This window comes from Capra hircus, chromosome 18, assembly GCF_001704415.2.
Source record: "Capra hircus breed San Clemente chromosome 18, ASM170441v1, whole genome shotgun sequence".
Classification (NCBI taxonomy): domain Eukaryota; kingdom Metazoa; phylum Chordata; class Mammalia; order Artiodactyla; family Bovidae; genus Capra; species Capra hircus.
The window spans coordinates 48,546,512-48,571,741 of record NC_030825.1 but is presented as its reverse complement, the minus strand read 5'-3'; the positions used below and the strand labels follow the sequence as shown (position 1 = coordinate 48,571,741).

The 25,230-nt window shown below is 37.9% G+C and overlaps 2 protein-coding genes across 3 annotated transcripts; both read right to left on the bottom strand.

Annotated features, from left to right (window-relative positions):
* LOC102176453 (nucleophosmin) lies at positions 644-1,935 on the bottom strand. The gene has a single exon (XM_018062307.1). It carries the CDS (start codon positions 1,618-1,620, stop codon positions 745-747), a length of 876 nt encoding a protein of 291 aa, XP_017917796.1. The 5' UTR covers positions 1,621-1,935; the 3' UTR covers positions 644-744.
* Positions 3,085-24,573, bottom strand: LOC102174867 (zinc finger protein 607). 2 transcript variants are annotated; one of them, XM_018062305.1, is made up of 5 exons: positions 24,363-24,573; positions 19,271-19,353; positions 15,281-15,407; positions 14,133-14,231; positions 3,085-5,106 (listed from the first exon to the last, which is right to left on the bottom strand). In XM_018062305.1, the coding sequence occupies exons 2-5, from the start codon at positions 19,277-19,279 to the stop codon at positions 4,061-4,063; spliced, it is 1,281 nt and encodes a 426-aa protein (XP_017917794.1). In that variant the 5' UTR covers positions 19,280-19,353; positions 24,363-24,573; the 3' UTR covers positions 3,085-4,060. The 2 variants fall into 2 exon arrangements, with proteins under 2 accessions (XP_017917794.1, XP_017917795.1); XM_018062306.1 differs by having other exon boundaries at positions 14,133-14,228.

The window sequence follows — 25,230 nt, the reverse complement described above, 5'->3', positions numbered from 1 at the left end:
TTATTTTGGCTACTAGAGGTCCTTTTGAGATTCCATTTGAATTTCAGGGTGGGTTTCTGTATTTCTGCAAAAATCATCATTGGGATTTTGATTGGGATTGCTCTGAATCTGTAGATTGCTTTGGGTAGCACTGGCATTTTAATAACATTGTCTTCTAATCTATGAACATGGGATGTTTCTTCATTTATTTGTCTTCTGTAATTGATTTTGTAGCTTTCATTGCACTTTTACTTCCTTGGTTAATTTCACTATTTCATCCTTTTTGATGCTATTATAAATGGACTTGTTTTTGAAATTCCTTTTGTTGTTAATGTACAGAAATGCAACTGATTTTTACATGTTGACTTTGCATCCTGAAACTTTGCTGAGTTCATTTACCAAATCTAACAGATTTCTTTTGTAGTCTTAAGGGTTTTCTTTTTATTATTATTATTAAAATACTAAGTTTATTTCACATGTATATTTGTCTCCCCACCATTCCCATCTGTCTGACCACCACCACTACTACTATTCCTATCATAACATTCCATACATACTTAAAACCAAGCAAAGGGTGGAGTTCCATCTTTAAAAACTAAACAGGCATTTTGGACAACACATTCTTGGCAATGGAACGTGGACAACATTTATCAGGCACGGTAGGGAAAGTTCTCACTCTGCATTATAAAAAGGACAGCCAGATATCAACTGTTACAGAAATGAAATAAGACGGAAAATTTTTAACAAACTGTTTAAACTATTTTCTTAAAGAGACTTCCTCCACTGCCAGAGATCTTGAATAGCCTCCTGGTCAGTCATCCGGAAACAATTCTTCACATAATTGATAAACTTGGCTTCCACTTTGGGAAGGGAACCACCTTTTTCTATACCTGCTTGCATTTTTGCTTTAATGTCTTCTACAGAGCTAGGTCCTTTTGGTGTTTTAGGTGTTTTTTCCTGTTTTTTGAAGGATTCTTGACCTTTTGATCCTGGTGTTGATGGTTTTGAGTCTTTTCCATTTTGGTTTGATTTTTGTGCATTTTTGGCTGGAGTATCTCGTACAGATTTCTTTACTGGAGCTTTTTCTTCAACTTCCTCATCAAAATCGTCATCAGCATCATCGTCTTCATCATCGTCATCGTCATCATCATCTTCATCAGCAGCAAGCTTTACTTTTTTCTGGGGAACCTTGCTACCACTTCCAGGGGCAGAACGCTTTCCAGATATACTTAGGAGTTTCACCTCCTCCTCCTCCTCCTCTTCTTCTGACTCTGCATCTTCCTCCACAGCTACTAAGTGCTGTCCACTGATATGCACAGGCCCTGAACCACACTTCAACCGTAAGACCACAGGTGGTGTAATTTCAAAGCCCCCAAGAGAAACCGTTGGCTGTACAGACATTTTCAAAGTTGCCAGTGTTACTTTAATTGGACTGCCTTCATAATTCATCGCCTCTGCTTCAACAATGTGTAACTCATCCTTTGCTCCAGCCCCTAAACTGACCGTTCTTGAAGATAACTGGTGCTCATTTTCATCATTATCCACCTTGAAGTGATAATCTCTGTCAGCCTTTAGTTCACAACCGAAAAGATAGTTCTGGGGCCTCAGGGGGCTCATGTCCATGTCCATTGAATCCTCCATGGGTTGGCGGCACGCACTTATGTGGGAGAGAAGCCGGACGGAATTAAATGACTACTATTCAAACCAGCAGCCGCACAGGACGGAATCACACCAGGGAAAAAGCAAGGGTTTTCTACATACAATATCATGTCACCTATTAACAGAGATCGTTTTACTTTTTCCTCTCCAATTTGGATGCCTTTGTTTTTCTTGCATAATGATCTGCTGTGACCTTTCAGTGCTGTGTTGAATAGAAGTGGTACAAGCAGACATGCTTGCCTTGTTTCTTGATGTTAGATAAAAATCTTTTATCAAGTATTATGCTCAAAATTCTCCAAGTCAGGCTTCAGCAATATGTGAACCATGAACTTCCAGATGCTCAAGCTGGTTTTAGAAAAGGCAGAAGAACCAGAGATCAAACTGCCAACATCTGCTGGATCATTGAAAAAGCAAGAGAGTTCCAGAAAAACATCTACTTCTGCTTTATTGACTATGCCAAAGCCTTTCACTGTGTGAATCACAATAAACTGTGGAAAATTCTGAAAGAGATGGGAATTCCAGACCACCTGACCTGCCTCTTGAGAAACCTATATGCAGGTCAGGAAGCAACAGTTAGAAGTGGACATGGAACAGACTGGTTCCAAATAGGAAAAGGAGTACGTCAAGGCTGTATATTGTCACCCTGCTTATTTAACTTTTATGCAGAGTAGTACATCATGAGAAACGCTGGGGTGGAAGAAGTACAAGCTGGAATCAAGACTGGCAGGAGAAATATCAATAACCTCAAATATGCATATGACACCACCCTTATGGCAGAAAGTGAAGAGGAACTTAAAAGCCTCTTGATGAAAGAGGAGAGTGAAAAAGTTGGTTTAAAGCTCAACATTCAGAAAACTAAGATCATGGCATCTGGCCCCATCACTTCATGGGAAATAGATGGAGAAAAGTGGAAACAGCGTCAGACTTTATTTTTCTAGGCTCCAAAATCACTGCAGATGGTAACTGTAGCCATGAAATTAAAAGACGCTTACTCCTTGGAAGGAAAGTTATAACCAACCTAGATAGCAGATTCAAAAGCAGAGACATTATTTTGCCAACAAAGGTCTGTCTACTCAAGGCTATGGTTTTTCCAGTGGTCATGTATGGATGAGAGAGTTGGACTGTGAAGAAAGCCGAGCACCAAAGAATTGATGCTTTTGAACTGTGGTGTTGGAGAAGACTCTTGAGAGCCCCTTGGACTGCAAGGAGATCCAACTAGTCCATTCTGAAGGAGATCAGCCCTGGGATTTCTTTGGAAGGAATGATGCTAAAGCTGAAACTCCAGCACTTTGGCCACCTCATGTGAAGAGCTGACTCACTGGAAAAGACTCTGATGCTGGGAGGGATTGGGGGCAGGAGGAGAAGGGGACGATAGAGGATGAGATGGCTGGATGGTATCACCGACTCGATGGACATGAGTTTGGGTGAACTCCAGGAACTGGTGATGGACAGATGGACAGGGAGGCCTGTCGTGCTGTGATTCAAGGGGTCGCAAAGAGTCGGACACGACTGAGCGACTGAACTGAACTGATGCTTCCTACTGGTCTTTCATATAGCTTTTACTATGTGGAGATAATTTCATATATACCTTTTGTTACAATGGAGATGATTTCCTTCTATTCCTATTTTGTTGAGTGTTTTTATTATAAAGGGGTGTTGAATTTTGTCAAATCCTTTTTTTGTATCAGTTGACATGATCATGTTTTTTTCCTTCATTTTGCTGATGTGCCATATTACATTGGTGAACTTTCATATGATGAACCATGCTTGCATTCTAGGAATAAATTCATTTGGTGATTGTGTATAATCCTTTTAATATGCTGCAGAATTCTGTTTGCTAGTATTTTGTTGAGGATTTTTGAATTATGAATAAATGATCATAAGAGACATTGTTCTGTAGTTTTCTTTACTGTAGTGGTTTTTTAGTAGTTTTGTTAACAGGGTTGTGCTGGTCTCACAGAATCAGTTAGGAAGTATTCCCTCCTCTTCAACTTTTTTGAAAAGTTTGAGAAAGACTGGTATTAGTTCTTGTTTAAATTCACCAGTGAAGCCACCAGGCCCAGGACTTTTCTTTGTTGGAAGGTTATTTTTCTTTTTTCCTTTTTTGGCCATGCTGTGTGGCTTGCTGGATCTTAATTCCCCAACCAGGGAACTGGAGGCACTTATCTGCTTTGCAACCTTGGCCAAAGAGCTTGGTCACTCAGTGAATAGTAACAAAAGGGAAATGCCATAAAAGACTTGTTAATATAAAGTACAATATAAATTCTCTGGAGGTGAACAGTATTTGGGTCATAACTGAAAAACTTCAAACATTGCTTGAATTCCCAGGAGTTCCTAAATTATTTGATGCCTCTTAAGAACTGAACCATATAAAATCCTTCTCACATTCTCTTCATTACAAGTTGTATAATTCCACTGTCTACTATACATATATCCCACAAAGTCTCTCTCCAGTGTGAATTCTGTGATGTACCTTAAGCATTGAACTAAGCCTAAAGGACTTCCCACATTTGTGGCATCTAAAGGGTTTCTCACCAGTATGAATACTCTGGTGTACTTTAAGGCTTGAACTGAGCCTAAAGCACTTCCCACATTTGTTACATTCAAAAGGTCTCTCACCACTGTGAATACTCTGATGTCGAGTAAGTCGTCCATACACACTAAAGGCCTTCCCACATGCCTCACATTCATACGGTTTCTCACCAGTATGAAATCTATGGTGTATAGTAAGTTGATGGCTACTCCTAAAAGCCTTCCCACACTCCTTACATTCATAGGGTTTCTTACCAGTATGAATTCTCTCATGTCTAACAAGATGTGAAGCATGACTAAAGGCCTTCCCGCAGTCTTTACATTCATAGGGTTTTTCACCAGTATGAATCCTGTCATGTTGTATGAGGTTTGAGGCTTGACTAAAGGCCTTCCCACATTCCTTACATTCATACGGTTTCTCACCAGTATGAATTCTCTGATGTATTTTAAGTGTTCCAACATCACTAAAGGCTTTCCCACATTCCTTACATTCATAGGATTTCTCACCAGTATGAACTCTGGCATGTTGAGCAAGGTTGGAGGCACGACTAAAAGCCTTCCCACACTGTTCACATTCATAGGGTTTCTCACCAGTATGAATTCTCTTATGTACTTTAAAGTCTGTAAGACGACTAAAAGCCTTCCCACATTCCTCACATTCATACGGTTTCTCACCAGTATGAATTACTTGATGTACTTTTAAATCTGTAGAACGACTAAAGGCCTTCCCACATTCCTTACATTCATACGGTTTCTCACCAGTATGAATTACTTGATGTACTTTTAGGTCTGTATGACGACTAAAGGCCTTCCCACATTCCTTACATTCATATGGTTTCTCTCCATTATCAATTCTGTGAGGTAGAGTAAGAGATGAACGTTTTTTATAAATGTATGCTTTTCCATTGCTGGTTATTTCATATCTTGAGTCCAAATCTAAAACAAATAAGAAAAAAGTTCCTTTGACCACAAAACAAAACATTTTATAGAATTAAGAGAAAAACTGAAAATTTCACCCAGTAAAGATGGTTTAAAGAACTCTAAAATACAGTTATAAAACTTGAAAATTTAAAAGGAGGGCTCAGAAAAAGTAAGTTTATGCAGTACAGTACTGGTAAATGTTTAACAACCAGCTCTACAAAGACACACACCTAACACATCCAGCCCTGATTTATAGTGTTTGCCAGTGTCTATGGTGTAAACAGTCCCACCACAGGCAATTTCAAGCTATCAGTGTAATGTAACTGAAACTTGACTTAGGATGATATGCAAAATCTTTTCCCTAGAGAGGCAGTATCAGCTATCTCTAAATACTATTTCCATCTAAAATATAAATATGTACATATATAAAATTTCAAAAAGCAATTATTTATACCTGATCAGTCTTCAATTACAATTCCCCTAAAAATATGCATTTCCACCACTGTGACACTTTCCCTCTGTGCATAGCCACATGTGCTTTTTATTCTTCATATATATATTAATTAAGATACTGAGGGTCTTTGCTTAGTTACTCCTCCCCTGACACTTTATTATTTATCATCCTTATAGATGTTCAATCTCATTCATTCCTTCATAGCTTTTCTCAGGTCCTCTCGAGCTTTCCTTTTTAACCAAGGCCAACCATTCTGGTCAAGGCTTTACCCTGATGGTAAAGTATGTGCCTACCAATGCAGGAGACATGGATTTGATCCTTTATTTGGGAAGATCTTCTGGAGATGGAAATAGCAACCCATTCCAGTATTCTTGCCTGTGAAATCCTAGGGACAGAAGAGCCTGGCAGGCTACCGTCCATGGGGGTAACAAGAGTTGGACACAATTTAGCGACTAAACATCACATCATCATCATCAACCATTCTGGTCATTCCCAGAAAAGTTTGTCAATCAGTTCTCTGATATATACCAGGTATACATACAAGTCATGTAGTATTTCGAACATTTAGGGACTCTGGGCAAAAGAGCGAACTTGAATTATACAAAAGAGTCTAGAAGAGCACCAAGAATTATATGAAAAACAATCAGCAGTTGGGGGCTGAATGATAAAAGTCTCTGTGAAGTATCTTGATCAAAATACAAAGTGTTTAATGAGGAGGCTATGAGTTGAGGGCAAAAAATATTTTCTTGTAACTAGCGTATGGTGTGGTATGTGTATAAAAAATTGAAAGAATATTAACAACATGTTTCAAAATTGATAACAATGGTAATTAATAAATACTAGAAACCAAAAGCACTTTCATGTGGAAATGAAAATGCCTTCTTGAAAAATGCTAGATCACTACGGGAAGAAAAAACTAAAATAAAAGAATTCTAATAAGTGGACCACACAGAAAACAAACCCATATCTGAATCTTGGGCATTGTTTCACCAGGCAGAGAACTGAAAACCTAAACTAATATCTCTACAAAAAAGTGATTTGAAACTCGAAGCCCAATATGTAAAAAATAAACAACAAACAACAAAGTAGAGGGAGGAAGTAAAATAAAGATAAAAGTAGAACGTAATGAGTTAGAAAACAGTAGCGTTAATAAATAAAGAGATGGTACTTTAAAAAAAATCATTATAAGAAGTGTTACATAAATCAATTAAAAAAGACAATTAAAAACATTTAATAATATGAGGAAAACAAGAACCATCAGAGGAATTAAAAGAAACAGGAATTTATTTAAACTATAAGGTATAATTTGTATGAATTATACTACATGACTATTTTTGAAAGTATGGATTACTTTCTAGGAAAATTTATCAAAACTGACCACAGAAGAGAAAGCCTAAATCAATCAGATGCTACAGAAGAAACAAAAAAAAAGCTGCCAGGAAAGAAAAAGTAATAAACATATTTTAACACCTGTATTATAATTTCTCAATATCTAGATCTAAAAAAATGGATACAGCATAGCTGGACAAAGGGAAAATTTAGGCTCTTATGCCAAAAAGATAGGAAGAATTCAAAGGCTTAGAAAGTTTAACCTGGCCAAAAAATTTAAAAAATAGTGGCATAAAAATGATTGACAGGTAAAAACCATGCAACAAAAAGCAATGAATCAGCAGTGATACAAGAGAAAAAAACTGTTTCTCATCATTAAATAACTCTAATTGAAGACGTTCTAGTACCAGTATGGCAGCATGAAGTTCCTATGGCCTGGCCCCTTTCTGACTGATTTCAACAATTAACACTTGACAAAACACAAAAACTAACTACATTAAGGCTGTAAATAAATCAGGAAGGCTTTGGAAAGGAGTCAAGACTTTACAAAACAGCCGAGACTGAGCTGAGTTTCTTGCTTAACTCACTCTCATGTCTGTGTTTCAAGGGCAGGTCCCAGCTATTGTGAGGTAAGCATGGGCTACAAAACTTCCAACAGAAACGCCACAATATTTCTGGCTATAAGAACAATGAGAGGGAGCACTGCCAAACTAGAAAGCAAGGGGGGAATGCTGGGACAAAAATAGCCAGCAAAGGAGATTTCTTAATTTGGTATTTGGGTATGTGAAAGTGAAAGGCGCTCAGTTGTGCCCAACTCGTTGCGACCCCATGGACTATATACAGTGCATGGAATTCTCCAGGCCAGAAGACTGGAATGGGTAGCCTTTCCCTTCTCCAGGAGATCTTCCCAACCCAGGGATCGAACCTGGATCTCCTGCATTGCAGGCAGATTCTTTACCAACTGAGCTATCAGGGAAGCCCATTTGGGTATGGATCAGTACAACATTCACCCTTATCAACAATGACATGTGCATGAGGATATAAATCAGTGTGGAAACACTATACCTACAAACAATTTAAAAACCTCTCCATATAGAAAATTATAAGCACAAGTGATTTCACTGATGAACTGTTTGAAATACTTAGTGAAGAAGTACTACCAATTCTAAACAAACTCTTTCAGAAAATTGAGGAGTGAATCACTCTAGGTAGCTAGTTACTGTGATACCAAACAGGAGAAAAACACTGTAAGAAGTGAAAATTACACAGTATAAAATCTTGTAAACATATCTGTGTACATGCTTAGTCGATCAGTCATGTCCAACTCTGTGACCCTATGGACTGTAGTCTACCGGGCTCCTCTGTCCATGGAATTACCTGGCAAGAATAATGGAGTGGGTTGCCATTTTCTTCTCCAGGGAATCTTCTCGACCAAGGGATAGAACCTGCTTGGCAGGTGGATTATCACTGAGCCATCTGGGAAGTCTTTGTAAACATATATGCAAAATACTAAACACTGTCTTAACAGAATTGATCAACATATAAAAAAGATAATACATTACGCCTGTCTTAGTCCATTTAGGCTACTGTAACAAAAAATACCCTGGGTAGCTCATAAACACAGAAATTTATTTCTCACAGTTCCAAAGGCTGAGAAGTCCAAGATCAAGGGACCAGTATGATCATATTCTGGGAAAGGCCTTCTTCCTAGTTCATAGCCAGTACCCTCTCAATGCATTCTCATACAATGTAAGAGGTTTAGGAATCTTTGTGGGAACTCTTAATAAGAACACTAATTCTACTCATGAGGGCTCTACCTTCATGCCCTAATCAAATCCCAAGGGCTTTTCCTCCAAATGCCATTATCTTTGGGAGTTAGGATTTCAATATGTGCATACTGGGGTATATAAACATTCAGACCATATCAATGATCAATCTCAGGAATACAAGACTGGTTTAATATTTGAAAATTCCATCAATATAATTAACTATAAAACCCATATGGATCATGTCTAAAAAAAATTTTTTTAAGCATTTAATAAAAGTCATATCTGTCCCTCATAAAAACTCATAGTAAGGACTTTCTTGGTGATCCAATGGTTAAGAATTTGCCTTCCAATGGAGCGGGTGTGGGTTCAACTCCTGGTCGGGAAGCTAAGATCCCACATGTATTGCAGCCAAAAAACCGTAACATAAATAACAGAAACAATATTGTAACAAATTCAATAAAGACTTTAAAATATAGTTCATATTAAAGAAAATCTGAAAAACAATTACAGCAAACTAGAAAAAAAGAACTTATCCTAATAAAGATCATCTGCCAAAAACCCACAGCTAACATAATATCCAATGGTGAGACAATTATGCCTACCACATATGATCAGGAACAATAAAAAGTTATGCCCTCAGCACTTCTATCCAACACTGGACTAGAAGTTCCAGGCAGTGTAATAAGTCAAGAAAATAAATAAAGGCATGCAGGAGAAAAGCTAAGACACAAAAATGTCATTAATCAAGATTACTTAATCATACATGTAGAAAGTCAAATGTAATTTACAAAATAGCTACTAGAAGATAATAACTAAGTTTAACAAGCCTGAAGCATATACAACCAATGTGTATAATAAATATGAGAGAACACTCAGGAATTCAAACTTTAAAAACTTTAGTATCAAAAATAGGATATCATGAGGAATATATCTCAAAAAAGATGTGTAAGACGTTTACTCCTTGGAAGGAAAGTTATGACCAACCTAGATAGCAGATTCAAAAGCAGAGACATTACTTTGCCAACAAAGGTCCGTCTAGTCAAGGCTATGGTTTTTCCAGTGGTCATGTATGGATGTGAGAGTTGGACTGTGAAGAAAGCTGAGTGCCGAAGAATTGATACTTTTGAACTGTGGTGTTGGAGAAGACTCTTGAGAGTCCCTTGGACTGCAAGGAGATCCAACCAGTCCATTCTGAAGGAGATAGATCCTGGGTGTTCTTTGGAAGGACTGATGCTAAAGCTGAAACTCCAGTACTTTGGCCACCTCATGTGAAAAGTTGACTCATTGGAAAAGACTCTGATGCTAGGAGGGATTAGGGGCAGGAAGTGAAGGGGACGACAGAGGATGAGATGGCTGGATGGCATCACGGACTCGATGGACGTGAGTCTGAGTGAACTCCGGGAGTTGGTGATAGACGAGGAGGCCTGGCATGCTGCAGTTCATGGGGTCGCAAAGAGTTGGACACAACTGAGTGACTGAACTGAAGACCTGTACACTATAAACTAAAAAATACAGCTGAGAAATATAAATAAATAAATAAATGGAGAGATATATCATGTTCATGGGATGTAAAACTTGGTATTATTAAGATGTCAATAATTATTGCTGAATTGATTTATAGATTTAATGTAATTTCATTAAAAAGTCCTAGCAGACATTTTTGTTGTCTATGATGAAACTGACAAGCTGATCCTAAAATTTATAAGGAAATGAAAAGGATCTAGAATAGTTAAACTTTGAAAAGACTGTAATGCAAGGACCAAATAATACTACTTAATTATAAGACTTATGAAGATACAGTAATCAGCAAGACACATCAAACTGACATATAACCAATGGAACAGATTATCAGAAATAGATCCATACATATGTGAAAATTTTACTTTCATCATTTCAAAGGCAATAGTGAAGAAAGAAATGATGCAGGAACAATTGGGATAGCCATACGCCGAAAAAGAAAAAACTAATCCAGACTTTTATAAATAAAAATGAAATAAAAAATGGATCACAGACCTGAACGTTAAAACTGTGTAACTTCCAGAAGAAAACAGGGAAAAAAAGTGTGATCTTGGGCTAAGCAAAGAATTCTTAAGTTCAGTTGCTCAGTCATATCCGACTCTTTGTGATCCCATGGACTGCAGCATGCCAAGCCTGCCCGTCCATCACCAACTCCCGGAGTTTACTCAAACTCATGTACATTGAGTCAGTGATGCCATCCAACCATCTCATCCTCTGTCGTCCCCTTCTCCTCCCGCCTTCAATCTTTCCCAGCTTTAGGGTCTTTTCAAACGAGTCAGTTCTTTGTATCAGGTGGCCAAAGTATCGGAGTTTTAGCTTCAGCATCAGTCCTTCCAATGAATATTCAGGACCAATTTCCTTTAGATGGACTGGTTGGAATACCAGACCACCTGACCTGCCTCCTGAGAAATCTGTACGCAGGACTAGAAGCAACAGTTAGAACTGAACATGGAACAACAGACTGGTTCCAAATCAGGAAAGGAGTACGTCAAGGCTGTATATTGTCACCCTGCTTATTTAACTTATATGCAGAGTACATCATGAGAAATGCTGGGCTGGATGGAGCACAAGCTGGAATCAAGACTGCCAGGAGAAATAACTATAACCTCAGATATGCAGATGACACTACCGTTATGGCAGAAAGTGAAGAAGAACTAAAGAACCTCTTGATAAAAGTGAAAGAGGAGAGTGAAAAGTTGGTTTAAAACTCAACATTCAGAAAACTAAGATCATGGCATCTGGTCCCATCACTTCATGGCAAATAGATTTGGAAACAGTGGAAACAGTGACAGACTTGATTTTTGGGGGCTCCAAAATCACTGCAGATGGTGACTGCAGCCATGAAATTAAAAGACGCTTGCCCCTTGGAAGAAAAGTTATGGCCAACCTAGACAGTATATTAAAAAGCAGAGACATTACTTTGCCAACAAAGGTCAGTCTAGTCAAAGCTATGGTTTTTCCAGTAGTCATATATGGATGTGAGAGTTGGACTATAAAGAAAGCTTGAGTGCCAAAGAATTGATGCTTTTGAACTGTGGTGTTGGAGAAGACTCTTAAGAGTCCCTTGGACAGCAAAGAGAATTCTTAGATACACCAAAAGTCATGATTCATAAAGAATAAACAGGTAAACTCAATTGTGTGAAAGTTAAAAACTTCTGTTCTCTAAACATACTGCTATAAGAATGAAAGGAAAAATCACAATAAAAAAGAGAATATTAAAAAAGACTATATTTTAATGTAGAATGTGGAAAGTAACTTACAAGTTCAATAAGAAAACAGAGAAAAGATTTACTGCACCAAAGAAACAGTAAAGAAGAGCCATTACAGAGAATCAGATTTAAGCCACAAGAAAATGCCACTATATACTTATTTGAAAGGCCAAAATTAAAAAGACTGATCAGACCAGTTGTTCACAAGATATGGAGGATCCACCTTCTCTTAAGAGCTGGTGGAGATGTGAAATGGTATAAAAACTCTAAAAAAGTTTCTTACAAATTTAAATTTATAATCTTATTTATCTAAATTTATTTTTTAATTTATTTATCTAAATTTAAAATCTTGGACTTCCTTGGTGATCCAGTGGTTAAGAATCCACCTGCCAAAGCAGGGGACACAAGTACGATCCCTGATCCAAGAAGATTCCACATGCCACCAGGCAACTAAGCCTGTGAGTCACAACTACTGAAACCCGCACCCCAGAGCCCATGCTCTGCAACAACAGAAGCCACTACAATGAGAAGCCACACACTGCAACTAGAGAGTAGCCCCCACTTGCTGCAACTAGAGAAAGCCCTTGAGCCCCAACGAGGACCCAGCATAGCCAAAAATAAATGAATTTTAAGTCTTACATATTTAATCATACATGTCCCATATAATCCAGGCATTCAACTGCTCGGTATTTATCCTAAAGAAACGAAAGCATATGTCCATTCAAAAACTTGTAAACAAATATCTACAGCATCTTAATTTGTCATTGCTAACACCCAAAAATGTCCATCAACAAATAATGAAGAAACAAACTGTGGTATAATCAAATACTTGTGTAGTACTGAGTAATACACAGTAAAATACAAATAACAACATGATGAACTTCAACATAATTACGCTGACTAAAGGAAGATGAAAAACTTTACACTATCATGTTTATATAAAACTATAGAAAATGCAATCAACTCAATTGTGATAGAAAGTAGAAAGTAGATCAGTGCTTACCTAGGGAAGTCAGAAGGAGACAGAAAAGGAAGGATTATGAGGGGACACAGGAAATGTCAAGTTTTGAAAAAAAATTATAATAGACTCAGATAAAACATTTGGCAAAACTGAACGCCCATTCATAGCAAAAACAAACAACAACAAAAAAGAAAGCAGCAAACTAGGAACCAAAGAAAACTACCTCAATTCAACAAAGGTTACAAATTTAAAAATCTACCTCAAGATTCTCACTTTCTATGCCAACATGAAGAACATAATAGAGACCAGAAATAGACACACACACACATAACCCAACGGGGTGCCAAAGCAATCCAAAAGGGAAAGGAAATTCCTTTTTAAAAAACAGTGCTAGAATAACTGTATCCATAGGAAAACCATTAGTCCTGAACCCTACTCACACTGTAATAAAAAATTAACTCAAAATGAATACAGAACTAAATGTAAAAGCAAAACTTAAAAAAGGTCAAGAAAAAATAGGGACAAAACTTTGCCACCTTGGGGCAGACAAAGATTTCTTTTATAGTATACCCCAAAAAAAATCATAAAAGAGGAATTTGATAAATTGGATATATAAAAATTTTAAAACTCCTTCTAAGATATTAATAAAATAGGTAAGACAAATTGTGGGGAAAATATTTTTAATGTTCCAAAACAACTTCCTTCTGTTGCAAAATAAAGAACAGTTACCCCTCAAGTGTAAGAAAATAATGATTTCAAATGGGTCAAGATTTGAACAAATACTCCTAAAAATATGAATGATCAGTAAATGAAAGAAACTCAGGATTAGTCATCATGGTATAAATTAAAACCACTAAGGTACTACTACATACCAAGTATAGTATCTAGAATTTAAGGGACTGACAAGATCAAGTGTTGAAAAGGATATGGAGTAAGTGGAATGGAGCAATGTAAACTTTCTAAGATTGTTAAACATGCAGTTACTGGGTTTCCCTGGTGGCTCAGTCGGTAAAGAATCCGCCTGCAATGCAGGAGACTCAGGTTTGATCCCTGGGTCAGGAAGATCCCCTGGAGAAGGATATGGTAACCCATTCCAGTAATCTTGGCTCAGAAATGCCATGGACAGAGGATCCTGGTGAGCTACAGTTCACGGGGTCGCAAAGAGTTGGACACAACTGAAGCAACTTAGCATACATCACTGAGAGGGGAGCTTTCAACTAATGTTTCAGGGATATGTTTACCAAGTACATACCGCCTGGGCTACCACTTACACAAATGACTTCTGCCTGACTGGCTCTTACCTGTACACCAACTTCTTGTTTCTTCTCTCACAACTATCCAGGGCTCTTTTCCTTGCTCCAGTAAGGTAATTACATTTGGCTTAGAAATGGAATGGCCTGCTTTAAAGAAAAAAGAATGCCACAGGATGGAAAAATAAATTGCGACTAGTCTAGATTAAAATTATAATTAAGATTATAAAAGATCATAATAATATCAACTATTTTAGAGAAGAATGAGAGAATTAAAGAACAAGAGATCAGTTGGTAAGGTAAAGTTTTTGTTTTGCTATGTTTAAAATTCAAACTCATATGTCTTCTAACTCTAGAGATCAAGCATAATGTGGTTAAAAAGATACTCTGAAGCCTGGCATAACTTGAACAATTCATTTAAACCCAATGCACCTCAGTATTCTCCTTTATAAAATGGGGATAACAGTACTGTTGGGGGAATTAACTCAGTTAATACTCAAGTTATTTTAATAAGTTAAATCACATAATGTACCTAGAATAATGATTACTGCACAGTAATCAAAATGTTAACTATTAACTTTATTCTTATGCTCTAGCATCACTAGAGGACACAAGAAAAGACAGCTATAAGATAGTCATTCCATTTTGAATTTAATTTTCACCAATCACAACTTTCAACAGCAAATCAGATGAAGACTTTTGTTTTAGGAAATGAACTGCGTTTGGTACAATTTTAAATAAATTCCAATTATCCAACCCATTATCATACAAACTGTGGAGGCTCTGAGAGCAATTCAGGGCCCTGTGATAAGCTAATATCCCTAAAACTGTTTCAAATCATAAAATGAAGTATTAGAGCAATTTGGAACACAAATGAACAAAAAAACTTCAATCCTTTGACCATGTTGTACAATATATGCCACAAATTTCTAATTTAGCTGCTTGGTCATTATGGAAGAGATGCAAATACAAAAAGAGAACACATGGAGATATAAATATGATTGAAGGATAGAGAAGATTAAGGTATTTAATGGTGCTGCCATTTCTAACCTGACAAAGCTCAGCCACTTTTTGGGGAGGAGGAAAAACAAATTTAGTTAGTTTCTTGAAAGGCAGCCTGCAAATCACAGTGGAAAAAATACATAGCCTATACAGCAGATTCTAAATTAACCTAAATTATTTGAGGTTGATGAACGTACCCAATGAGACCAAGTTACCATAGTTCTCCATCATCACATCCCGGTACAAGGTCTTCTGAACAGGGTCCAGGCATTCCCACTCCTGCTGAGAGAATCCTATGGCCACATCACTGAATGTCAACGATCCCTGAAACCATAAATACATGTGTCACTGAAGAAATTAAAGAAAATACGTTGAAAGTAGAAGCAGAGGAATTGATGGACTTCTCTGCAGGAAAAGAGAAAATGAAAGCATGCAGACTGGCAATCTAGAATGTGGAAGGAGACTGAAGCACAATGTATATGTATTTTTTAAGAAGCCTGCTGACACAGGTCGAATGTCTTCCATACTCTGGATACTTCTAAATATCTGAACCATTTGGAAATGGACAAAATAATAATGTTTCCCTCCTAAATTAAAAAGCCTACACAAGAATAATGTTCAAATAGTATCTGCCTCAAAAATTCTCAATAAATATTTCTTCAAATTTTAGAAAACTGGGTAAAATTAAAGATTTCCTTCAAGCATTGTTGTTCAGTCACTCAGTCATGTCCAACTCCTTGTGATCCCACGGACTGCAGCACGCCAGGCTTCTCTCTCCTTCACCATCTCCCGGAGTTTGCTCAAAGTCATGTCCACTGAGTTGGTGATGCGATCCAACCATCTCATCCTCTGTCACCCCCTTCTCCTTCTGCCTTCAGTCTTTCCCAGCATCAGGGTCTTTTCCAATGAATCAGCTCTTCGCATCAGGTAGCCAAAGTACTGGAGCTTCAGCTTCAGCATCATTCCTTCCAATGAATATTCAGGGTTGATTTCCTTTAGGAATGACAGGTTTGATCTCCTTGCAGTCCAAGGGACTCTCAGAGTCTTCACCAGCACCACAGTTTGAAGGTTGTCAATTCTTTGTCACTCAGCCTTTTTTACTATCCAGCTCTCACATTCACACATGACTACTGGAAAAACCATAGCTTTGATTAGATGGACATTTGTCAGCAAAGTAATGTCTCTGCTTTTTAATATGCTATGTAAGTTTGTCATTGCTTTTCTTCCAAAGAACAAGTATCTTTTAATTTCATGACTGTTGTCACCGTCTACAGTGATCCTGTAGCCCACAAAAATAAAGTCTGTTACTACTTCCATTGTTCCTCCATCTATTTGCCATGAAGTGATGGCACTGGATGCCACAATCTTTTTTTTTTTAATGCTGAGTTTTAAGCCAGCTTTTTCACTCTCCTCTTTCCCCTTCATCAAGAGGCTCTTTATTTCTTCTTCACTTTCTGCAAGGTGGTGTTATCTGCATATCTGAAGTTACCGGTATTTCTTCTGGCATTCTTGATTCCATCTTGTGCTTCACCTAGCCTGGCATTTCGCATGACGTACTCTGTATATAAGTTAAGTAAGCAGGGTGACAATATACAGTCTTGTCATACTCCTTTCCCAATTTTGAAGCAGTCCATTGTTCCATGTCTAGTTCTAACTGTTGTTGCTTCTTGACCTGAATACAGGTTTTGCAGGAGGCAGGTAAGGTGGTCTGGTATTTCCATCTCTTTAAGAATTTTGCACAGTTTATTGTGATCTATACAAAATCTTTCAGAGAAGGCAATGGCATCCCACTCCAGTACTCTTGCCTGGCAAATCCCATGGACGGAAGAGCCTGGTAGGCTGCAGTCCATGGGGTCACTAAGAGTCAGACACGACTGAGCAACTTCACTTTCACTTTTCACTTTCACACACTGGAGAAGGAAATGGCAATCCACTCCAGTGTTCTTGCCTGGAGAATCCCAGGGACAGGGAAGCCTGGTGGGCTACCGTCTATGCGGTCATAGAGTCGGACACGACTGAAGTGACTTAGCAGCAGCAGCAGCATACAAAATCTTTAGCGTAGTCAATGAAGAAGAAGTAGATGTTTTTCTAGATTCTCTAGCTTTTGCTATGATCCAATGGATGGCAATTTGATCTTTGGTTCCTCTGCATTTTCTAAATCCAGCCTGTATATCTGGAAGTTCTCGGTTCACATATCGTTGAAGCCTAGCTTGGAGGATTTTGAGCATTACTTTGTTAGCATGTGAAATGAGTGCAATTTTGCGGTAGTTTGAACATTCTCTGGCATTGCCCTTCTTTGGGATTGAAATGAAAACTGACCTTTTCCAGTCCTATGGCCACTGCTGAGTTTTCCAGATTTGCTGGCATATTGACTGCAGCACTTTAACAGCATCATCTTTTAGGATTTGAAATATGCATGAAGCACTCCATTATGTCAGATATTGCCATAAGCATTTTTGCTTTGTTCAAGAAATCCATGTATTATTTTGGTATACAACATTGTATTTTATAAGTAAATCAGATTTAATCATTTACACAATTAGATACACAACATTTGGAAAGTTTTCCACAATTCTAAGGTCCTATTTTCACCAACTACATATAATGATATGCATTGTTGCTGTCATCTACCATTTCTCACTGACTGTTTTCCTTATTCTGAGTGGCAGGTAACTTTATTGACTACCAATAATCTCCATTTCCTGGAATTTATGTCCTCATGTAATCCTCTCCTTTTGAATGTGGGCTGAACCCAGTGAGAGAATTATTTCTGATAGAATAGAATAGAGAAAAGTGATGGAATGTCATGTTCAACGTTAGCTTATAAAAAACTATGATTTCCACACTGCTTATTCTCTCTTGCAGTCTCACTTGCTCACTCTGTGGAAGCCAGCTACCATGTTGTGAGCTGCTCTAAGGAGAGGCCCACATAACAATAAACCAAGAACAGCTGCCAGTCAACAGCTACTGAGGAAGTGAGGCCCTCAATCCAACAGCCATGAGAACTGCATCAAGTCAACAACCACACCAGTGAGCTTGGACGCAGATCCACTCAAAGTTGGGCTTTAAAATGACTGCAAACCTGACCAACACATTGATAACCCTATAAAAGACCCAGAGCAGAAGAGTCAAGCTAAGCCACATCCAAATATTTGAATGACTGAAACTGTGAGATAAATGTTTGCTGCTTTAAGATACAGATTAATTAATTATGCAGTAAAAGATAACTCATTTGACTTAAATGATACTGAAGAAGGCTGGTCAATTATACAGATGTTACACAAACATAGCATGTCTCATTCAACAACAAAATAGCCTTAGTATTTATGTCTCATGGCTTTCCTAGCAAATCTATGACTGCCATCTTAAAAGCCCCAATCATAACCTAATCCACAGAAAGCAAGAATTTCATACCACATTAAGATTCAGGTCATTCAACGATAAATTCCACCGCATCTACGGAAATCTCACATCTGTGGAAAAGATCAAAGTCTTACCATGTATAGTTAAATGGAACCACTATCTCTATCTCCTAAAGGAAATCAGTCCTGAATATTCATTGGAAGGAGTGATGCTGAAGCTGAAACTCCAATACTTTTGCCACCTGATGTGAAGAACTGACTCATTTGAAAAGACCCTGAAGCTGGGAAAGACTGAAGACAGGAGAAGGGGCAACAGAGGATGAGATGGTTGGATGGCATCACCGACTTGATGGACATGAGTTTGAGCAGGCTCCAGGACTTGGTGATGGTGATGGTCAGGGAGGCCGGCGTGCTGCAGTCCACAGGGTCGCAAAGAGTCGGACACGAGTGAGTGACTGAACTGAACTGTCTCTATTTCCAAACTACAAATCTGACCTGCACAGCATAAATCTTTACTTCAAGGAGCTTTAAGCTCCATTATTCCATCACTGGCCTTAATTGAAAAATGGGCACTTAAAATATACTGAATAATCTGGGAAATAATTATATGAATGCTAGTTTCGAATGGGCCAAACAGAGACAATGCTAAGTCATCTGACCTCATATTTCTCTGGAACAATAGTTAGGAAACAGGTTATTTATTTTTTAGGAAACAGGTTATTTGAGCAAACTTTCTCTTAGGAAACTTCAGGAAAATTAATGAAAATGCTTACATGACCTAAAAAACACACACATATTTCAACAAGAAGAGAAATATTAACTTACATGGGCCATGGTTTTAGACCTGTAAAAGCTGATCAGTCCTCTGGGCTTCTCTATCAGAAAAGCCGAGTCCAGAAAACCCAGACCTGGGAGAAGAGAAAGACTTTCAGATGTGCTTTAGTTTCCACACTGGGCGTCAGTTAATATCACCATTTATGCTCTTCTATTCCAGATTCCTAATCACTTCCCATCACACACAACTTGGGTAAGTTAGGATTCTGGACAAATGCATTCCTCACTCATTTCCCAGAGGCCTCAGCTGCAGAGTCATTTCTGCACTGAAACCCAGACCCAGATACTTCAGTAGAAAATTTTCTGACCAATGTACCATTGTGATCAGATTGATATGAACCTGAGATTGGGCAGCTGTGTCCTGCTCTAAGCAGATCTTCCTCTTTCCATTGCGAACTTCAAGACATAAAAAAGGCTATGTAATCCAAATTAAAACCTCTTTTGTGGCCTTGAAAGTGGTTGCAGTTGATCAAAATATTAGAGATGGACAAGAAATATTCAGCATTCTAAGTCCAGCAGAGCTTATTAGTTAAATATATGACAGACCAACAATATACTAGAATACTAAGTAGTCATTAAATGTTAAATTGGGAAGAATATTTAACGAAGTGGAAAATGTTTCAGTTACATCAATAGAAAAGTCAATTTAACTAATATTTCTATTTATAAAATATAGCAGCATATTAATCAATACAGAGAAAAGAATGACAGATAATCATAAAACAGAAGATAGAAATGTCCAGAAATTTGTATGTCTACATACTAAGAGCTCTTATATTTTTGGTTGTTTTTGCATTGTTTGTTTTTGTGGGGATGGCTTTAGAAATGAATCACTGCGTATTCAATTGTTTTTAGTCCATACATGAAACAATCAAATAAGACTACTGAAGACATAAAATATACCTTTGCCATGATCAGAATTTGACATGAGCAATCCCTATCTTTTTGCTTAGATCTTGTTTTTTTTTAAAAGTTACTTCATAATCATTGTAACAACTGACATAGGAATTTGAAAGATTTTTTTTAACTTAAGGTGAAGACTTCCCAAAAGTTCTTTGTTCTTTAAATTCACATTATTTTACTAAATGGCTTTTGTTACCTCTGGATCCTAATATCTTATTTTATACTTTTTTCTCAGTTATGTTGGAATTTTGGCTACAAAAAACTTGGGAACAGTCCCTGAGTAATCTCTTTTGTGAACTGATGACAGTCTCAATGCATCTTTATTTCAGATCTTTTTGACAAAAGAATTTTTGTTTCTGAACCAGTCAGTTTTGTCATGATACCCTCCAGAAAGCTGCTGTATTATTTTACCTATAATTTTGCTATACATCTCATACTAGAATGAAGTCTACAAGATAAAAATATCCACTTATATTGCTATACAGATCCCATGCGCTCAGTATTACTTGTTTATATTCTTACTGTCACTACAGTCACCCAGATGTCTCCTTTAGGCAGGTCACTTAACTCTCACCAGTGGCCTTTATCACATACTACCTTATAATTATCCCTATTCAGATTTATTCAGATTGTCTTTTTTTTAATTAATTTATTTGTTTTTGGCTGTGCTGAGTCTTCGCTGTGGCACTGGCTTTTCTCTAGTTGCAGCAAGCAGGGGCTATTCTCTAGTTGCGATGTGCGGGCTTCTCACTGCAATGGCTTGTCTTGTTGTGGAGCCTGGGCTCTAGGGTGCACGAGCTTCAGTAGCTGTGGCTTGCAAAGCCCTAGAGCACAAGCTCAGTAGTTGTGGCACACGGGCTTAGTTGCTCCGAGGCATGTGGGAATTTTCCTGGACCAGGGATTGAACCTATGTCTCTTGTATTGCCAGGTGGATTCTTAACCACTGAATCACCAGGGAAGCCCTATTCCTATTCAGATTTTAAATTCCTTCACAGATTATAAGTACTCTGATAGAAGCAATTATGTCTTTTTAGTAACTGCATTACCTCAAATATTATACTTTCCAGGTCTGGCATATTTTAAACAATTAAAAGAAGTATGATTTTTTTTTACTACAAAACACCACTTTTCAAAAAATTTTAAAGGAAATAACTATATAAATTTACAAAGTATATACACAAGGATGTTCATCAGAGAGTAATTTTTGATGGTCCACAATTAAAAACATGAAAATCTCACTGCAAGCAAACAGGTTAAATATATTATAGTCTGCTATATTGTGACATTTATGCCATGCTATTCTTAATAAGGATGATATTAAACCACATAATTGATGGAAAACAATATTAAAAGAATTGCACAGTGAAGAAGGTACGCATAATTTAGGAGGTGGCATCCCACTGAAATTAGGAAAAACATTTCAATGCCGATTTCCTCATCAGCAAAGGATAAAAAATCACACAAAACTATTTTGAAGACTAGGCAAAATAATCCATATACACACTAAACTGTACATCATGATGACTAATGTAAAATTTCTATCATTACTGAAGAAGAAAATCATTCCATATTCCTTAATCTTTCATTATAAAAAGTTAATTCTGATGCTTCCTGGTTTTATTAAAACTTGTGCTTCTTGAGCTTCCTCTTTCTTATAATTCTAATATTTAATAAAATTTTAGGAGCTACATTTGAGAAAATAGATTTCTGCTTTATAAAATCATTATTTCAAAAAAGAGAGATTTTTAAACAAGAAAAGAGAAACTATGCCTTTCCTCAGTCCCCAGCAGCTATAAAGAGTAAGAAAAACTTTTCAGAATCATAAACCAGTTCAAAGAATAGTATGATAAAATTGAGAATACAACCGGGAAATCAATTTTATTCTTCACATATTTACATAAATATTTATAAATATTATCTTTATTTTCTAGCATAACAACTATGTTTGTAAAAATTGCTTGTACTTGCAAGACACCTGGAAATTAGAGATTAATGTTATTTTTTCAGAAAGTAAGCTCAAACTTCTAAGTTATTAACTTAGATGAAAAGATGTCTCCCTTAGTAATACAGTGCCCTGGTAATTGTTTCAAATAACATTTGTAATAAATAAAAGGCATAACTGTTTGTAATGCTTTTCACACAAGATTCTCTGCCATTCCCTCTTCTCCTTACATATACAGGGTATAATGTCTATTATTGGATTAGATTAGATTTTTTGAACTATGAGTTGGACTGTTTTGTCTCCTTTACTTGATCAATTTTATTCTGCCAAAACAAAGCCACACAAAAATGGAATAAAAAAATATATATATATATACATCAAAATGTTAAAGTGATTATCTCTAGGGAGATTATGGGTTATCCTTGCTTTCTTCTCAATGAATTCCTTAAGGAAATGAACACAGGCTTATTTTTTGGCAGTAAACCTGTATTAATTCCATTATCATAAATAAAATATAAAGGTATTACAAAGTATTAAAATATTTATAGACATGACTTTGGAAAGAGGTTTTATTTTCCTTATTAAAAAGATTTGTTAGTGTCAGACCTACCATGAAAAACTCAACATGATTAAAATACCACTTAAGTATATTCACTTCCTGAATACCCTTTAGCTGTATTGCACTGATGATAATTAGAGACATTTCACGGTAAGCACTCTAACATCAACGGAAAGGGAAACTGCCTTCACAAATTAATGTGAACATGTATACCAAAGAGATAGAAAAGTTCTGTGTACATAGAAAATGCTCAGTAAATGTAGCTGAACACTCATTCTTCTCTAAAAAACCAATATCATTTTGTCTACAATCCTTGCAAAAGTTTTTACAAAATTCTTTTTAAAATGAGCTGCTGATTTCAATTTTCTTGACTACTGTTTTATAACTATACTAAGATTGCTCAACATTAGATCATAGCCATTTTTTTCTTGTAATGACTAATTCTTATGAACAGGAATTTTATTATCTATATAATATTTTAATTCATGGATGTCCTGTGATTTTTCTTAACCATTCCATTTGTATAATCATTAATTTTGTGAAAAATCATCCAAAAGTATAAATATCTATCATTGCAGATCAGTTACCCAAGTCTAATCTTTTAAAGTTATGCACACCTTTGAAAAATGCATTTTTACAAATATATGCTGTAATTCTAGACAATTACAAAGACTTTCTGGTCCCTTGTAAGCCCCCAAACACAAAGGACCCCTGGATCAGAACACTCTGGAAAATTAGCTCCACCTAGCCCTTTGATATAGAAGCACTCATCACATTAACTTCATATTTTCGTCATTGATTTATAGAAATCTGAAGGGTGAATGACACCACAATAAAGACAATGTTGAGCATTTATTGTGTTCCATCTTTCAAAGCTACTAAATCCGCCGTGATCTCATACATAAAACCAGAATTAAGTAGGACTGTGGAATCTGTATCAAGGCTCACAGCAGGTTTCTGCCATCGGAGCTCAAGAAATGATTTCATTCTCAAATGTGTAAATGAGCTCCAGAGAACTTCCAGGAAGGGTAATCCGAGGAAGGATCGGAGTAGGAACCTGTCTCAGGAGCAATTTTTTTTTTTTCTCCCAATAACAGCCTTTTGACGGCTGGACATTATTTAATTATTAATACAACTTTTGGGAGCCACATAGTGTGCTGGAGGCTATTTAAAGTTCTGGACGGCAGGAGGAAAAATGGGGGAATTTACAATTTAGGGTGGGCAGCGACCAGGACAGACTCTCAGGCCCCTCGCTACAAAGTGGGCTCTCTCAGAACCCTGGCCTCAGGGACAATTCTTGATTTTAAAATTCCGATCTCAGCAGCCGGTAGGTATTTTCTTGCTGGAAGGTGTCTTGCAGGACTCAAAAACAGATTTCCCAACAGCGTCCACATTCTTTGGGAGACACACATGTTTGAGAGAAGCCTGGAAGCAGCGGCGGGGACAAAGAGCTCTGTGTAATCCACGTTCACAGAAAGGACACACACTCGGTGTCTCCGCCACACAAACGAATGCACACCTCTCTAAGTCTCACAGTCGCACTCACCCTAAAAGAGAGAGAAAACCAGCGCCCCCCCAACCCCGCTGCTGAACCGTCCACAGCCCCGAGGGGACGCGCGGGCGCTCGGGAGGTCCACGCTTTGAGCTACTCTCGCAACCTCACTCCCACCGCCACTCACCGTCCCTCGCGGGCTCTGGCTAAGTCTGCATAGTCGTCTCCGCGGCGACCCACGCTGGATTCCTCCTCAGACGGTGCCACTCACGCGCAGTTTGCAACAAGGGATACGGAAAAAGAACCAGAGGCCAAAGTCACCGGGTCGTCTGAGGGACATGAGGATCCACGTCGTAAAACTCCTAAAGCAAAGTAGCCGCCGGGTGGGGCCGGGAGACTTCTGGGAATGACCGCCGGACTGCGCTTGCGCAGCGCATACTTCTCAAAGACGGGAGGAGGGACGTGAGGTAGGGGGCGTGTCCAGCGGGTCCCTGGGCCGAGAGGAGGCGTGTCCGAATGGGACCTGATCAGAGAACTGGGAGGAGTGGACTGAGGGGCTCTTCTTTTCCCAGGCTTCAAGCCTGCTAGTGAGAGGTCTGCACAATTAAATCGGTAATATGACCCTCAGGGCCATGAGTGGAGGATCTGGAAGGTGGGTTCATAATCCAAACAAACTCTCCCTTTCCTACAAGGCTCATTCCATCAAAATGCCACAGATTCCTGTGGTTTTTACAGCTGAAGCCTCTGAGGTTACAAAAGGTGTATAACATTATATTGTTGATTAGCAAAGCCGTGTTTCCAGGTGAGAAAAGCTGGATAAAGTGCGTGTGTGTGTGTGTTTGCTCAGTCGACTGACTCTTTGCGACTCCATGGACTTGTAGCCTGCCAGGCTTCTGTCCGTGGAATTCTCCAGGAAAGAATAATGGAGTGGGTTGCCATTTCCTCCTCCAGGGAATCTTCCTGACCCAGGGATAGAAGTCTTGAATCTACTGCATTAGCAGGCAGATTCTTTACCACTGAGTCACCTGGGAAGCCCGGATAAAGTGAGACTTTGC

What these genes read in the sequence shown, in the direction of transcription:
- LOC102176453 (XM_018062307.1), bottom strand. Translation starts at nt 1,620, where the DNA reads ATGGAGGATTCAATGGACATGGACATGAGCCCCCTGAGGCCCCAGAAC.
- LOC102174867 (XM_018062305.1), bottom strand. An exon ending in TGGTAACTTGGTCTCATTGG is followed by an intron (nt 14,232 to 15,280) that starts GTACGTTCATCA and finishes TTTTCTTTAAAG; the next exon opens with CAGGCCATTCCATTTCTAAG. An exon ending in AACAAGAAGTTGGTGTACAG is followed by an intron (nt 5,107 to 14,132) that starts GTAAGAGCCAGT and finishes TATTTGTTTTAG; the next exon opens with ATTTGGACTCAAGATATGAA.